This window comes from Oncorhynchus tshawytscha, linkage group LG22, assembly GCF_018296145.1.
Source record: "Oncorhynchus tshawytscha isolate Ot180627B linkage group LG22, Otsh_v2.0, whole genome shotgun sequence".
Lineage (NCBI taxonomy): Eukaryota > Metazoa > Chordata > Actinopteri > Salmoniformes > Salmonidae > Oncorhynchus > Oncorhynchus tshawytscha.
In genome coordinates, this window is record NC_056450.1 from 6,278,834 (window position 1) to 6,295,420 (window position 16,587).

Below are 16,587 nucleotides of genomic sequence, written 5' to 3' on the forward strand. Positions count from 1 at the left end.
GGGAGTTCGCACCTTGGGGGGGTTCTGTCACGCATTGGTCTTAGTATTTTGTGTTTTCTTTCTTTATTTGGTCAGGCCAGGGTGTGACATGGGTTGTTTTTGTATTGGGGTTTTAGTAGGTATTGGGATTGTGGCTGAGTAGGGTTGTCTAGGAAAGTCTATGGCTGCCTGAGGCGGTTCTCAATCAGTCAGGTGATTATCGTTGTCTCTGATTGGGAACCATATTTAGGTAGCCCGGGTTTCACTGTGTGTTTGTGGGTGATTGTTCCTGTCTCTGTGTTTTTTGTCACCAGATAGGCTGTATAGGTTTTCACGTTCCGTTTGTTGTTTTTGTATATTTGTGTTTATTCGTTTATTAAACATGTATCTAACTTACCACGCTGCATTTTTGTCCAACTCTCTTTCGACGGAAGAAAACCGTAACAAGAATTATTTATTTCAGCTTTTATTTATTTCATCACATTCCTAGTGGGTCAGAAGTTTACATACACTCAATTAGTATTTGGGAGCATTGCCTTTAAATTGTTTAACTTGGGTAAAACGTTTCGGGTAGCCTTCCACAAGCTTCCCACAATACGTTGGGTGAATTTTGGCCCATTCCTCCTGACAGAGCTAGTGTAATTCAGTCAGGTTTGTAGGCCTCCTTGCACACACATGCTTTTTCAGTTCTGCCCACAAATTTTCTATAGTATTGAGGTCAGGGCTTTGTGATGGCCACTCCAATACCTTGACTTTGTTGTCCTTAAGCCTTTTTGCCACAACTTTCGAAGTATGCGTGGGTTCATTGTCCATTTGGAAGACCCATTTGCGACCAAGCTTTAACTTCCTGACTGATGTCTTGAGATGTTGCTTCAATATATCCACATAATTTTCCTGCTTCATGCTGCCATCTATTTTGTGAAGTGCACCAGTCCCTCCTGCAGCAAAGCACCACCACAACATGATGCTGCCACCCCCGAGCTTCACGGTTGGGATGGTGTTTTTCGGCTTGCAAACCTCCCCCTTTTTTCTCCAAACATAAAGATGGTCATTATGGCCAAACAGTTCTATTTTTGTTTCATCAGACCAGAGGATATGTCTCCAAAAAGTATGATCTTTGTCCCCATGTGCAGTTGCAAACTCTTCAGCGCAGTCTTGCTTTTTTATGGTAGTTTTGGAGCAGTGGCTTCTTCCTTGCTGAGCGGCCTTTCAGTTTATGTCGACATAGGACTCGTTTTACTGTGGATATAGATACTTTTTGTACCTGTTTCCACCAGCATCTTCACAAGGTCCTTTGCTGTTGTTCTGGGATTGATTTGCACTTTTCGCAACAAAGTACGTTCCTCTCTAGGAGACAGAACGCGTCTCCTTCCTGAGCGGTATGACGGCAGTGTGGTCCCATGGTGTTTATACTTACGTACTATTGTTTGTACAGATTAATGTGGTACATTCAGGTGTTTGGAAATTTCTCCCATTGATGAACCAGACTTGTGGAGGTCTATAATTTATTTTCTGGGGTCTTAGTGGATTTCTTTTGATTTTCCCATGAAAAGAGGCACTGAGTTTGAAGGTAGGCCTTGAAATATATCCATAGGTACACCTCCGATTGACTCAAATGATGTCAATTAGTCTATCATTAGCTTCTAAAGCCATGACATAATTTTCTGGAATTTTCCTAGCTGTTTAAAGCACAGTCAACTTAGTGTATATAAACTTCTGACCCACTGGAATTGTGATACAGTGAAATAATCTGTCTGTAACAAATTGTTGGATCAATTAATTGTGTCATGCACAAAGTAGATGTCCTAACTTAGAAATGGCCTTGTTTTTGAATAACATAAAATTGATCAGAAATACAGTGTAGGCATTGTTAATGTTGTAAATTACTACTGTAGCTGGAAACGGCTGATTTTAATGGAATATCTACATAGGCGTACAGAGGCCCATTATCATCAACCATCAGTCCTGTGTTCCAATGGCACATTGTTAGCTAATCCAAGTTTATAATTTTTGAAAGGCTAATTGATCATTAGAAAACCCTTTTGCAGTTCATAGATTGCATGGGGGCTTACAGAGTTAGCCTACAGTTTTATAGTGAATTTGCATTTAAAAAATATATATTTCCAAAATTAATAGACTGACACATTACCTTTTTTAGCTACCGATTCTCACCACTGTGCGTTTCCACCTCTCTCTCCTTCATTCTTTTCTCGAGAGCTTAGAGAGGGGGGGAGGGCTGTCAACAGTTTAATTAATTAAAATATGTTTTGTATCGATGTTCCCGAGCAGATTTCACTTGTGTTTTCCAAATTAAGCATGGGGTAGCTGCAGGAACAGTGTTGGAGAGCCCATGGCATACAGAGTTTGGGTGTACTATCAACTGTCGCCCAGCGAGAGGCTGCATGCTTCTCAAACAGCGTGTTGTGAAATTAGTGTGTTTTATAAGTCCAGGCATTTCTATATGCAATCCTGTGTGAAAGCAGAGCTCTGATGGTTGCCACTAAAAATAGGAAGTTCCCAACCTTCTACTACTGATATTTATTTCTCAGCTAAAATATTAAGCATTGCTCAGCTATAAAACCAGAGTAGCCAACCCGGAATGATTTAAAAACTAACCTCCGGCCTCCATTCGCTATTCGAGAGCGCATGGATGATGTCCCCCCTGCCTCTGTTTCTTCCCATTTGATAATGGACCTTTTCTAAATTGAAATAAACATGATATATTAGTAAAGACTAGATTACATTGAGAATAGTCTGATGGATGAAAATATGCTCACGTGATGAGAGAACAGCTTGTGCGGCAAAGAACAGAGTGCAAGCTTTTTTTGCAACTTTTTCAACTCATCAATAGTCTGCAGTCGCATCATGCAGCCCAATAATGTTTGAATTTCTAAGACATTATAGAGTGTGTATCATTCACAACTAAATTTGACAATTAACTGTCATATAGGACCTGTTTCAAATGATCACTTTTACGCTCAACAAAGGGAAAGGGGTATACCGAGTCATGCCTTAATCAACATCCACGGTGCCTGGGGAACAGTGGGTTAACTGCCTTGCTCGGGCAGAATGACACATTTTTACCTTGTCAGCTCCGGGATTCGGTCCATCAACCTTACGGTTAGTGGCCCAACGCTCTAACCACAAGGCTATCTGCCGGCCATCTTCACACACTCGCTCTGGAATTAGAAAAATATGCAGTTTTATTCAGCTAAATTCAATTATATTCTTCTTACTATAAAATCATATATTAGAAAATAATGGCACAGGACTTATAAGCATATCATCTGCTAAATGAACTAGCCTACAACCTATATGGCATGGCGTATAGCCAGATAACATGCAGTAGGCCCACTCATATTCTGTTCTTCTGAAATACATTTTCTTCAAAACATAATGTTTGTTTAGACCTGTCTAAAGTAATGGATTTATTCTGATGGTGTATATTAAAAGGATTTAGAATTGTTTCAATGTAGATGTTCCAAAGGCACATGGCATGGCATGTATGCGTAGAGGCCGGGAGATGTGTTTGTTAATTAATGGTCAATTACCAATACACCGGCAGTCATTTGCATGAGAATTACTGGCTGACAAAATGTCATGACCACCACAGCCCTACCCATGAGCCCTGTCATTGCATTTACTGAAACCAGCATCCTTACCCACTAAGCAACCACCGACACCAGACTTCCATGGACATTGAAAGTAGTTACAATTTGGTCAGTCCATCCTTCCCTTCTTCTCAATGTCAACCAGCTTTAATATCAACGTCCACAGATGTTGATTTTTGGACCGGCCTTGATTTGGCCGAAACACAGACGTCCATGATTGGTTCGAACCGGACCACATCTGAAGCAGTCGTAGACATTTGGAAAGCACTGTACAGTCGTTTTTTGTGTGTTTTTTTTTTTTAAACATAGTACAGTAGAGCACAAAGTAGAGTACAGTACACAGTAGAGCACACGAGTTGAGTACACTATTGTTCTGTAATGTACAGAGCTCTACTGTTCTGTGCTTTACTGCACTCTACTGAGCTATACTATGCTGTACTTTGTATTTATACTTTTTATTATTATTTTTTTTACCAACAGTATTTAGGATAAATCCTCATGAAGCGATTGATATTCATATCTATAATTATGCATTTCTGTGTAGTACAGATCAGGGACCCATGATGAAATCCCGTTTGCATAATTCTGTTTCCATGGAACTGCCCATAAAGTGAATCCTCAATCCCTCTGAGAGAGAAATATATATATATATATATATATTGTGAAATTCAATGTCACCATCTAGTTCAAGACACGTGGTTTTAAATAATTCAATCAACCTCTGCCAATTTTGGTTAATCCGTCAGTTCCACTGGGAGGGCATGGCCAAAACGGCTAGCTAGTGTTAGCGAAAATGAGCTAAAATTAGCTAGCTAGCAAGATTAATGTGAACCTAACATTAGTACTCGGCTAAGTTGGGTAGCTAGCTAGCAAATGTCTGATAACTAACAGCGCAGGCACATTTGAAGGCACAGGTCCCTCATCAAAACATTAGCCTATTCGACTACATCAAGGGAAAGGTATTCCCTGAAGGCTGCTCTATTCAGGAACAATGCTTATGGATTGCCAGTAAAGATCTGTGTGGATTAGCACCGAGTGTCCTGTGGAGGAGGGATTGTGGCTCTGCTTACTAAGCTAATTAATCTCAGTCAGCAGTCTGAACATCCTCTTTTAATGAAGCTTTCGGTCTGGGTCACGGCACAGTTTGGGGATTTGGATAATTATTCAGAGATTCAGCAGTGATGCCAGCACAGACCTCCCTCTATTGTATTGTAATAGCCGTGGCAAAAACTCTCCGTCAGCTCCCTCTCTGCTAATAAGTCCAAACACTGGTATCTACTGCTGGGCTTTCCCTGGAATTCCAGGTTGCATGACTAGTTGCACTGAAAAATAAAGCTGAATGAACACAGGCTTATGTCAGTTTTTTTATTTCGGTGTTTATCTACATATTTTCTGCAGTGCGTCATACAGTAGGCTATAGATTCTCGGGGCAGTAAAGGCATAAAAGAAAGTTTCTTGCTGAGCAAAAATGTTGCTTACAGTAGGTGCTACTTTGGAGAGAGCCGGCCGGGATAGTGGGGAAGAGGGAGTAGTGGTGTGGAAGAGGAGTGTACCTAACTAACCATCACGTTTCGGTCCCTGTGGAACACTTTAATGCTCTGTTTATCTTTCACTGATCTGGGCACAGCCAAAACCTAACACATAGCCGGCCACTGCAGCATACCAGTATTTACGGCTATTCTTTGATGTTAGTATCTACAGTATGCAGGGCTTTTCTGTCGCTGACTGGAACTGACCATGTACGTTTTGCTTGGCCTTTTGTTTGGGTGAACTTAACTCACTGACTTGATGGTTAATACACCAACGCTGAGTTAAACCCTCAGTCAGTCTGGCTGAAACCCATTGAAGCCCATCCACTCCCTCATACTGGCCTGATCAATGATTAATGCAGTCCCCAGGTGTCAGTCCTGTTAGCAGACTGTCTCAGGACCTCAGGGGAGTGAGCTCCTGGTCTGACTCCTCCCAACCCCCATGCTATGTTTCCCAAGGCTGTCTCTCTCTCGCTCGCTGTCCGTCTCTCGCTGTATGTCGCTCGTGGTCTCTCTCGCTCGCTTGCTGTCTCTCTCGCTCTCTGTCTCGCTCGATCTCCAAGCATCAGAAAGATTGCCTCAATTAAAGGCGCGGCGGGGTTCCCTAAGCCATTATCCATATTAGTGTTGGGTCCATGACTGTGGCCCTCTTAAACAAAGACTTTCTAATGCTCTGTGGTGCGGCTCATCCATAATTATTCTGCTCAGTCTGATTTAGAACCCCATCTAGTCACAATTTACTAATCTTGTATCGAAATTGCATAAGAAAATCTTTGGTTTTGTTTGTGAAAGATGTCATGGATTTCAGTTAAGATCTTTTCACTGCCTCCTCCTGCAGGTTCCATCCTAGATTTCACCACCCTATTGTCCTCAGGTCATAATTAAACACCTTTGCTTTCAACACGGCAAGCTCTGCACATCCATCATTAATGATTTTCTGTCAGAGTTTAGAGAAAGGGGTTGTGTGTGTGTCACATGCATGCACTTCTGCTTAAGAGAGAAAGAGTACACTCTATTAACCATTTGACAATTGAAGACCCCCCACTCGTAGAGACCTGCTCTGATTCTCTCCCTCTCCCATTATCTTTTAAATGAAGCTGTCTGTCATTCAGCACACGAACAGAAGGCCACGATAGCTCCCACCTGCCTGGCTCTGCCCAAAACCCTTTTTTGGAAAGGCATTGTTTTTGTAGTGATTTTTTAAATAGAATTTAGACAACAAAAAACAACCCATGTAAAGTGCATTCGGAAAGTATTCCAACCCCTTGACTTTTATCCACATAGTGTAATGTTACAGCCTTATTCTACACACAATACCCCATATTGATAAAGCGAAAACAGGTTTTTATACATTTTATCAAATGTTATAAAATGTTCTAAACCAATACCTTATTTACATAAGTATTCAGACCCTTTTCTATGAGACTCAAAATTAAGCTCAGGTATATCCTGTTTCCATTGATCATCCAACTTGATTGGAGTCCACATGTGGTAAATTCAATTCTTTGGACATGATTTGGAAAGGCACACACCTGTATGTACAGTGCCTTGCGAAAGTATTCGGCCCCCTTGAATTTTGCGACCTTTTGCCACATTTCAGGCTTCAAACATAAAGATATAAAACTGTATTTTTTTGTGAAGAATCAACAACAAGTGGGACACAATCATGAAGTGGAACGACATTTATTGGATATTTCAAACTTTTTTAACAAATCAAAAACTGAAAAATTGGGCGTGCAAAATTATTCAGCCCCTTTACTTTCAGTGCAGCAAACTCTCTCCAGAAGTTCAGTGAGGATCTCTGAATGATCCAATGTTGACCTAAATGACTAATGATGATAAATACAATCCACCTGTGTGTAATCAAGTCTCCGTATAAATGCACCTGCACTGTGATAGTCTCAGGGGTCCGTTAAAAGCGCAGAGAGCATCATGAACAAGGAACACACCAGGCAGGTCCGAGATACTGTTGTGAAGAAGTTTAAAGCCGGATTTGGATACAAAAAGATTTCCCAAGCTTTAAACATCCCAAGGAGCACTGTGCAAGCGATAATATTGAAATGGAAGGAGTATCAGACCACTGCAAATCTACCAAGACCTGGCCGTCCCTCTAAACTTTCAGCTCATACAAGGAGAAGACTGATCAGAGATGCAGCCAAGAGGCCCATGATCACTCTGGATGAACTGCAGAGATCTACAGCTGAGGTGGGAGACTCTGTCCATAGGACAACAATCAGTCGTATATTGCACATATCTGGCCTTTATGGAAGAGTGGCAAGAAGAAAGCCATTTCTTAAAGATATCCATAAAAAGTGTCGTTTAAAGTTTGCCACAAGCCACCTGGGAGACACACCAAACATGTGGAAGAAGGTGCTCTGGTCAGATGAAACCAAAATTGAACTTTTTGGCAACAATGCAAAACGTTATGTTTGGCGTAAAAGCAACACAGCTCATCACCCTGAACACACCATCCCCACTGTCAAACATGGTGGTGGCAGCATCATGGTTTGGGCCTGCTTTTCTTCAGCAGGGACAGGGAAGATGGTTCAAATTGATGGGAAGATGGATGGAGCCAAATACAGGACCATTCTGGAAGAAAACCTGATGGAGTCTGCAAAAGACCTGAGACTGGGATGGAGATTTGTCTTCCAACAAGACAATGATCCAAAACATAAAGCAAAATCTACAATGGAATGGTTCAAAAATAAACATATCCAGGTGTTAGAATGGCCAAGTCAAAGTCCAGACCTGAATCCAATCGAGAATCTGTGGAAAGAACTGAAAACTGCTGTTCACAAATGCTCTCCATCCAACCTCACTGAGCTCGAGCTGTTTTGCAAGGAGGAATGGGAAAAAATGTCAGTCTCTCGATGTGCAAAACTGATAGAGACATAACCCAAGCGACTTACAGCTGTAATCGCAGCAAAAGGTGGCGCTACAAAGTATTAACTTAAGGGGGCTGAATAATTTTGCACGCCCAATTTTTCAGTTTTTGATTTGTTAAAAAAGTTTGAAATATCCAATAAATGTCGTTCCACTTCATGATTGTGTCCCACTTGTTGTTGATTCTTCACAAATAAATACAGTTTTATATCTTTATGTTTGAAGCCTGAAATGTGGCAAAAGGTCGCAAAGTTCAAGGGGGCCGAATACTTTCGCAAGGCACTCTATATGTAAGGTCCAACAGTTGACAATGCATGTCAGAGCAAAAACCAAGCCATGAGGTCGAATGAATTGTCTGTAGAGCTCCGAGACAGACAGGATTGTGTCGAGGGCACAGATATGGGGAAGGGAAATGTTTGCAGCATTGAAGGTCCCCAAGAATACAGTGGCCTCCATCATTCTTAAATTGAAGAAGTTTGGAACCACCAAGACTCTTCCTAGAGCTGGCCGCCTGGCCAAACTGAGCAATCAGGGGAGAAGGGCCTTGGTCAGGTAGGTGACCAAGTAGCCGATGGTCGCTCTGACAGGGCTCCAGAGTTCCTCTGTGGAGATGGGAGAACCTTCCAGAAGGACAACCATCTCTACAGCACTCTACCAATCAGACCTTTATGGTAAAGTGGCCAGACGGAAACCACTCCTCAGTAAAAGGCACATGACAGGCCGCTTGGAGTTTGCAAAATGCACCTTAAGACTCAGACTATGGGAAACAAGATTCTCTGGTCTGATCAAACCAAGATTGAACTCTTTGGCCTGAATGCCAAGCTTCACATCTGGTAGAAACTTGGTACCTTCCCTACTGTGATGCATGGTGGTGGTGGTGGCAGCATCATGCTGTGGGGATTTTTTTCAGCGGCAGGGACTGGGAGACTAGTCAGAATCGAGGGAAAGATGAACAGAGCAATGTTCAGAGATCCTTGATGATAACCTGCTCCAGAGCGCTCAGGACCTCCGACTGGGGCGAAGGTTCACCTTCCAACAGGACAACGACCCTAAGCGCACACAGCCAAGACAACGCAGGAGTGGCTTTGGGACAAGTCTCTGAATGTCCTTGAATGACCCAGCCAGAGCCCAGACTTGAATCCAATCGAACATCTCTGAAGAGACCTGAAAATAGCTGTGAAGCGACGCTCTCAATCCAACCTGACAGAGCTTAAGAGGATCTGCAGAGAAGAATGTGAGAAACTCCCCAAATACAGGTGTGTCAAGCTTGTAGCGTCATAGCCAAGAAGACTCAAGGCTGTAATCACTGCCAAAGCTGCTTCAACAAAGTATTGCGTAAAGGGTCAGAATAAATGTGATATTTCAGTTTTAAAACCTTAGCAAAAATGTCTAAACCCGTTTTTGCTTTGTCATTATGGTGTATTGTGTGTAGATTGATGAGGGGAGAAAAAAACTAAATCAATTTAAGAATAAGGCTGTAATGTAACAATGTGGAAAAAGTCAAGAGGTCTGAATACTTTCCATATACGCACTGTATATCATCAAATCTGACCTTGTACTGCGTCTTTCCCATCTCAAAACTACCCCTTAACTTTCAGTCACTCCTCAGTGTGGTATTTTTCTCAACAGTGTTATTGAATTATTGCCACCTTGTGAAGGGTCGTCGTTCCATCGTGTGTGTGTGTGTGTGTGTGTGTGTGAGGAGAGTATGTAGTTAACCCTATGGTTAGTGTATTTTCTCCTGAAAACAGGATTACAATGCATTGCAGAGCTTCATGATCATCAATTTAGATGCATGTTTTTATAGTTTGACCAAAATATCTGGTACATCTGATTGTCACTCTGGGAAAGGAAAGCAACCCTTTATGAATAGGATTGATTGCGGTCTTTCTCTGGTCCAAAGGCAAAAGTTAATTTGGAACGCTTCTCACAGTACCTTTTTAACCATTCAGAGTGATTATTTCTGCATGACGTCTCTGGCAACCGATGAAACACATTTGTGATGAAAATAACAGTCTTTGCATACACTTGTCCTGAAAAATCATGCCAATGAGGTAATCTTGCCAAGTTCTCTCTCTTGGCTTAGTTACAGACTACTAAACAGATTTGACTTTAGAACTATCAGCATAAGTTATTGCTTCGGTACGGTATGTGATTCAAACAGAAGCTTTAATTACACTGCCTTAAATACGTTGCTCTGGTTAACCTTGGCCATCCCAAGTAGAATGACTGGTTTTACATGTGTCCTGGATAAAATGTCAGACCAGTAAAGAACATTGAAACCCATACTGAAGGTAACTGAGGCTGGTAATTATTCAGGTTTATTGTGGTTTGACAGAGATGACTGATTTGAACACCTGTAATGAGTGAAGGTACATGTACGTACACACACACACACACAGCTAAAAGATCAAAGGTTGCAGACTACCACACTAATATTTAATTTCCCTGACCAACAGCATGTATTTGTTAATGGAGGAGGACAGAAAAGACACACTGTGTGTAACGGCGCTGGACTCACAAGAGTCCCTCTATGAGACTGCCAGGGGGAACACCAGTTCAGTCTGCACAGCATTTAAGAGAACCAATCCCAGCTCTTGCTGGGTGATGCTCAGGGGGAAAAAGCAGGCATAAATAAATAAGAGAGGGAAAATAAACTCCCATTTCTTCAGATTTCAAAATGCAGTCATGGAAAGGCTTCACTGTTTTTCTGACTTGATCTACTCTGCGATGATGATGAAATGTGTACTAATGACAGCTTCACCAAATTGACCCTCTGAAACTGTCTACAGTGATGAACATCACTCTATCCAAAGCACAATTCCTTGGAAATCGGCTAATGTAGACCTAGACTGTATGTCTAGTTGGACAGTAAAGTTGTACAAGCCCAACCTGGCATGATACTAAGCAGAGATGTGCATGTTTCTACATGAAAGAAATGCGCCGAGCCGAGTGGCCTTTGGGCTGACTGGCGTATGTCTACTCAGACTACTTAAGGGCCTATTATAAGTGCTTAATAAATATGATTATTACAATATCACATCAGTCATTGAGGCCTATATTGCCCAGATAAGCTAAAGCTTATCCATTTTCCATTCCCCAGTAGTTGAGTGTTTTGTTAGGGTATACGCTCCTCCACACTGCTCTAGGCCAGAGCTTGGGAGAAGCCGTCCCTGCTAAGCATTCAGAAAATGCTTGGCATTCTGATAGGTGACTGTGATACCAGTCCCTGAAGGAAGAGGAGAGTGAGTAGTGCAGTGTATCTATGTTCTTATAGGCTTACATTGGGGGGGGAGGGGGGCTCTGCTGTTGCCTATGTGTTCTTATGAAGTGCTAAGAGCTTCTGGTTCATTTAGTTTCCTCCCTCTATTTGCTGTTAGGGGGTCAAAGCCTAGTTGGGATCAGCAAAAATACTCTGCTTTTTCGAGAGAAAAAAATGTTCTACTCTTTTTCAAATGAAACAAAATAGCTCTGCTCTTGTTAAAGCTTTTCGAATCATTTTTAAGATGAGGCTTATTTTCCGTCCATCTCTAGATTCTGAGATTACAAAGGGTTGGTAGAAACATAGCTTTTGCCTGCACGGCACGTTGGAAATCATTCCAACTGGTGTACCTTCTTGGTTTCGATTATAATATTTTCTTGTCAAGTCAGGGGAATAATTCAGTGCAGCATTAGGGAGCGTTTCTTACCACGACCTCTATTCCTTAAATGATAATACCAAGCACCTAACCATGAATTATTTTGTCAGGGAGCTTGAGTGGTTGTACAGTTTCTACTAATTCAAATGCCTATGAGTTGACGCTAGACTTCAGCTCTCCTTTTCATCCAACCACGAGACGTCGTCAAGACAACCACAAATGACAAAGGGCTTTCTCAGTCTATTCAGCGATATGAAAGAGAGGCTGTTTTGTGTGATGGAGATGTGATAGCACATGCAGTGGGTGGTAATGTATGCAGCCAGGGCACAAACACATGAATAAGCATGTTTCTCCACCGCTTCAGCCTCCTGTGATGCCAACACAAAGACATGCATTATCAATATATCCTATTGACGTGACGCTAAAATAACCATATGGTCCGAATAAAACACATTGACGCAATCACAACAATCCTTAATCGCACATTTCTGTTGTAGCTCCTTCTGCTCGACAGAACCCAACCGCTAAATGCCATTTTTGCCACTTGGCAAACGTTTGTGGCACAGAAACGGGGAAAGAGTGTAAAAAGAAAGCATAGCTAGAAACAGAGGAAGAGATTTGAGATTTTCTGCATTCACACGCTCTTCCTGTGTTCAGATTTTGCTCACATCAATCCCAGAGGAATCTCCAGTCCAGTAGTTTTGTCTGTAATTTAGTTGGAGCAGTTGGATTCTGTCCTGGTCCCGTACCCACAGCTCAGCAGGACCTGACCACCAGACACTTACTGGCCTCTCTTCCTCCCATCATTCACTACCATTCTTTTGAAGGGTCCTTATTTTACAGTAGTGTGGGTTTGAAATGTGTTATTTGATCCAATTTTAATTCACCATATACTTAAGTTTTACACACTACTATATATAGGTATATGTATGATATAGCCTATGAATACATGATCTTCAACCCCTCCAGAAACCCTTGGAAAGCATTTCAGCTGCTTCCATCCGTCATTCTTGCGGAATGCTGTATCTTTTACAACAGACTTCCGTGCTGTATCAATCTTGCGTCACACATGTTGTTTGGGTTGATTTCAGACTCTACTGTCAACTGTACTACGTTCTTCTGCACCTTGCTTCCCGCTGACAAACCACCTTCAGAAAGGTCTAGGCCTACATGAAGGGTCCCGTTATAAGCCAGACTGTGTGAAGCTCTTTTATTACAAGGAAGTGGCTTTATTCTCCACCCGGTCAGAGAAGCCACTTGGTCAGAGAGGACTGAAAGGGACACTATTCCCACCAACGGCTACACACAGACTCCCTTTTCAACACCGGGGGCATTTTTAAAAAGAGGGGAAGAGAGACCCTCTGTGCATTTGTTAGAGTGGTTTGCTATAGACCTAAAGAAGTAGACGGGACTGGCAGAGGGCCGACGTTTGTGTGTGTGTATGTATGTGTGTGTGTGTGTGTGTGTGTGTGCATCCTCCTTTGATATTCGCTTGTTAACATTTTCTTTGTCGACAAACATTTTCTATTCTATACTGTAGAAATCACATCTGTGACTGGCCGTGACTGTTTTTATTCACTGCAAAAATACCCTCAAAGTCTGACGATCACACCCTATGCTGTGACGTTTTATGTGTTGTGAAACAGAAAATCTATGTCTAAGATTAACTGTACTGTAGTTGGATTCTGCCTCGTAGTCATAAAACGATGAACTATGGTGGCTGTGTGTTCCCCCGAGCCTGTCATAACTCAAGCAGACGGGTACAGTACCATTTGGCTGTGTTCCAGAGGGGAGATGCCAGGAGCAGCAGAACAATGTCAGGCCTCCGAGCCTGAGGCCGTCTCTCATTCAGACGCCGCATGAAGAATCGTACCCTTGTCTTTTTGGAGGGATTCGCTGCTGACCTCACATTTTTATGGGGTCTTAGCGTTCAGACCCCTGTCACAGATCATTAAGAGTTGAACGTTAAACGTGCACAGCAACCACTTTCAATGATTGATAAACATAGAGGGGAGTCTCGTCGAGATGTGGAGCTCAGCGGACTTGGCTGTAGTGTAGTGGAATTGTAAAGCCCCGATCAGACCCCCAGTGATGCTGACAGGCTAATAGCCTAGCAGTAGTTATTTATAGGTTCCTTGGACTGCACCAGAGCAGAGCCATGCATTCCAGACACGGCCAATGAACTCTGGAGATTGTTGGCTCTGCATGCCCCTGTTACAGAGCCCCCCTCCCAAGTTATTGTTTTATCATTACAACCACTACACTTTACAGTGGTAGCAGCAGTAGTAACAAAGTGCTACATTACTAATTACAATATGGGCATTTGGCAGACTCTACTTTTCCAGAAGTACTTACATTCAGCTGAATAATCTTGTGAAAAGTCACTACAGCCATGATCAGGAAGAGGAAACGTGATGCATGTAAAATAAATAATAAAAAAATGAGGCTACTTTTATTATTTTTTTGTATAAAAGGAATGACTATCGGTTTCCCAGTCCTATACTGCTGCTCCAGTTACTAAGAGGAAGTTCCCATGACGATTGGTCCCCATGCACTATAAATATTGACAATGGGATGTCAGCCGTTCAAAGAGCTGGTGAGGACTGCAGACCAGTAGCATGGCTGTGTTCTCCATTGTTTCCAGGCCTCACAGTGCAGCTGTGTATCATAGGCCAATCGATCTAGACTGAGACTGAGCATCAAGGACAACAGTGACAGGAATAGAGGCCCACAAATAGACATGTTGTAGATAGTGCTAATGGCTCTAGAAAGTGTTTTATTCCCCCATACTATTCTTATCTCTCAAAGCACCCCTATTCTGGACATAGGTTTGTCTCAATAAAACATGATGCACATGGAATTATGCATGTCTTTTTCATGGACTACCCTGTGGCAGTGGGCCTGGAAGTTACTGTCCATGAAGTGACATACCTCTTATCCCTCCATGAATAAGTAAAGAGGGGTCTGACTGAGACACTTACTGTATCAGAGCAGCACACCAGACGCACCTGCTCCAGGACCACCAACTAGGGCTCTCTTCACCCTCTTATGCCCCATCCTCTTGTCACTGGCTACAGTCACGTACTGTAGGACTACTGCACTTAGCCATTCTTGACCTCTCACCAGGGTGGAGGGTGAGGACGGGGAAGAGCTGCTCAATTATTGAAGGGGTTGCAGCTGTAATAGAGGACTCCCACTGATTTGCTGGGGTAGTGAGGTGATGAGTGACAAGTGTCCTAAATTTCAGAATGCCCAACATCGCTTTAAGGCTCATGTGATGTAGATAAGTGGCAGGGTGGCAGATTCTAGAACATGATCCAACCAATGTTGTATCTCCTGATGGATTATTGGCTAACATTACATTTGCAATAATATTTCCATATTTTATTTTCTCTACAGGTGTAGTGAACAATAATGGGTTATGTTTGCGGATGATCAAGAGGAGACTGGCGTCTTGAGCTTATCGTCGGACACATGGTTAGACATATTGTATAGATATCTATTAATACTGTAAGCATTTGTATAGCAAACTTGATGTTGAGCTTTTTTAAATGTATTTATTTATTTGGACTATTCTTGTGTTTGCAGAATATTTGCCATGCCACTTGGGATGGCTCTGTTCTCAGCCCTGCTCATCCTCCTACTGATCACCACCTCATACACCCTCGCTGTCCGCACTTATCCACGCTTCTCCAGAAATGACACTTCTTTTGAGCACCTGGTCCTGCACCCGGACCCTTCTGTGGGCACGGTTTACGTGGGGGCCAGGGACCACCTCTTCCAACTGGACGGGCTAGACGGCCTGCGTCTGGAGCATGAGGAGAGGACCGGCCCTGTGACTGATAGTAAGGAGTGTCTTCCCCCTGTCACCGAGGCCAACTGCCCCCAGGCCCGGCACACCTCCAACCACAACAAGCTGCTCCTAGTGGACCCCTCAGCCATGGAGCTCATCACCTGTGGTAGCGTCCACCAGGGCACCTGCCAGAAGCGCAGCCTGACCTCTGTGAAGGAGGTCTTGTTCTCCACAGAGAGGCCGGTGGATACCCAGTATGTGGCGGCCAACGACCCGGAGGTGTCCACAGTGGGGCTGGTGGTGGGGCCCCGAGGCGGGGAGCGGGCCGTGCTCTATGTGGGGCGTGGTTACACAAGCAGCCATCCGCCCATCTCCACACGCCACCTGGCCCACGAGCCTGTGTTCTCTTACGAGGAGACAGCCAAGCTGGCTGTGGCGGGAAGGCTCTCGGAGTACGACCACCATTTTGTTGCCGCTTTTGCTCGCCGTGGGCATGTGTACTTCTTGTTCTATCGCCGTGACATTAAGGCTGTGTCGCGGGAGTACCGTACGTATGCTGCCCGCGTGTGTCTGGATGACACCTCCTACTATTCCTATGTAGAGGTACCCCTGGTGTGTCACTCCTCTACCTCCTCCCCAGAGAGGAACTACAACCTCCTCCAGGCAGCCCAGGTGGGTCAGGGGGGTGGCAGAGAGGGGGAGACCCTGCTGGGGGTCTTCTCCACCCGGGTCAGCTCTTCCAACGGGCCCTCCGAGGACTCCGCTCTGTGTGTGTACCCTCTGGACGAGCTGGACAGACTCATCGACTCCACACGAGACCTGTGCTACACACTGGATGGCCGGGTGATGGGAGGAGGCGAGGTGGCCTACATAGAGTATGAGGTCAAGTCCAGCTGTGCCAACTTACCTACGGTAAGGTGTTCGGAGGAGCAGCTGTTGTAACAATACATGCACCTTTCACCCGAGTCCTCTGCTTCATCGGTATTAAACACATTTCAATGTAGGTTTCCTCTGCTCAAATCCAAGCATTTGCCCTATTTTTTTCCTAACATCAGACTACTACCAATGGAATGCCTTATCTAGTTAAATCCTACTTATTCTCTGCCTTCACTGCTGTAATGGCTTATTGGCTTCAGCAGTCTGGAAGAGGAGTA

The 16,587-nt window shown here is 43.5% G+C and overlaps 1 protein-coding gene across 1 annotated transcript in view; it reads left to right on the top strand.

Moving 5' to 3' along the window:
* The window catches only part of LOC112221632 (plexin-B1), a 69,682-nt gene that overhangs the window by 20,368 nt on the left and 32,727 nt on the right, over positions 1-16,587 (top strand). The window contains exons 2-3 of the mRNA XM_024383811.2: positions 15,040-15,117; positions 15,229-16,345. Coding sequence (XP_024239579.1) covers positions 15,239-16,345 — 1,107 coding nt within the window. The 5' untranslated portion in view covers positions 15,040-15,117; positions 15,229-15,238. The remainder of the gene's footprint in view (positions 1-15,039; positions 15,118-15,228; positions 16,346-16,587) is intronic.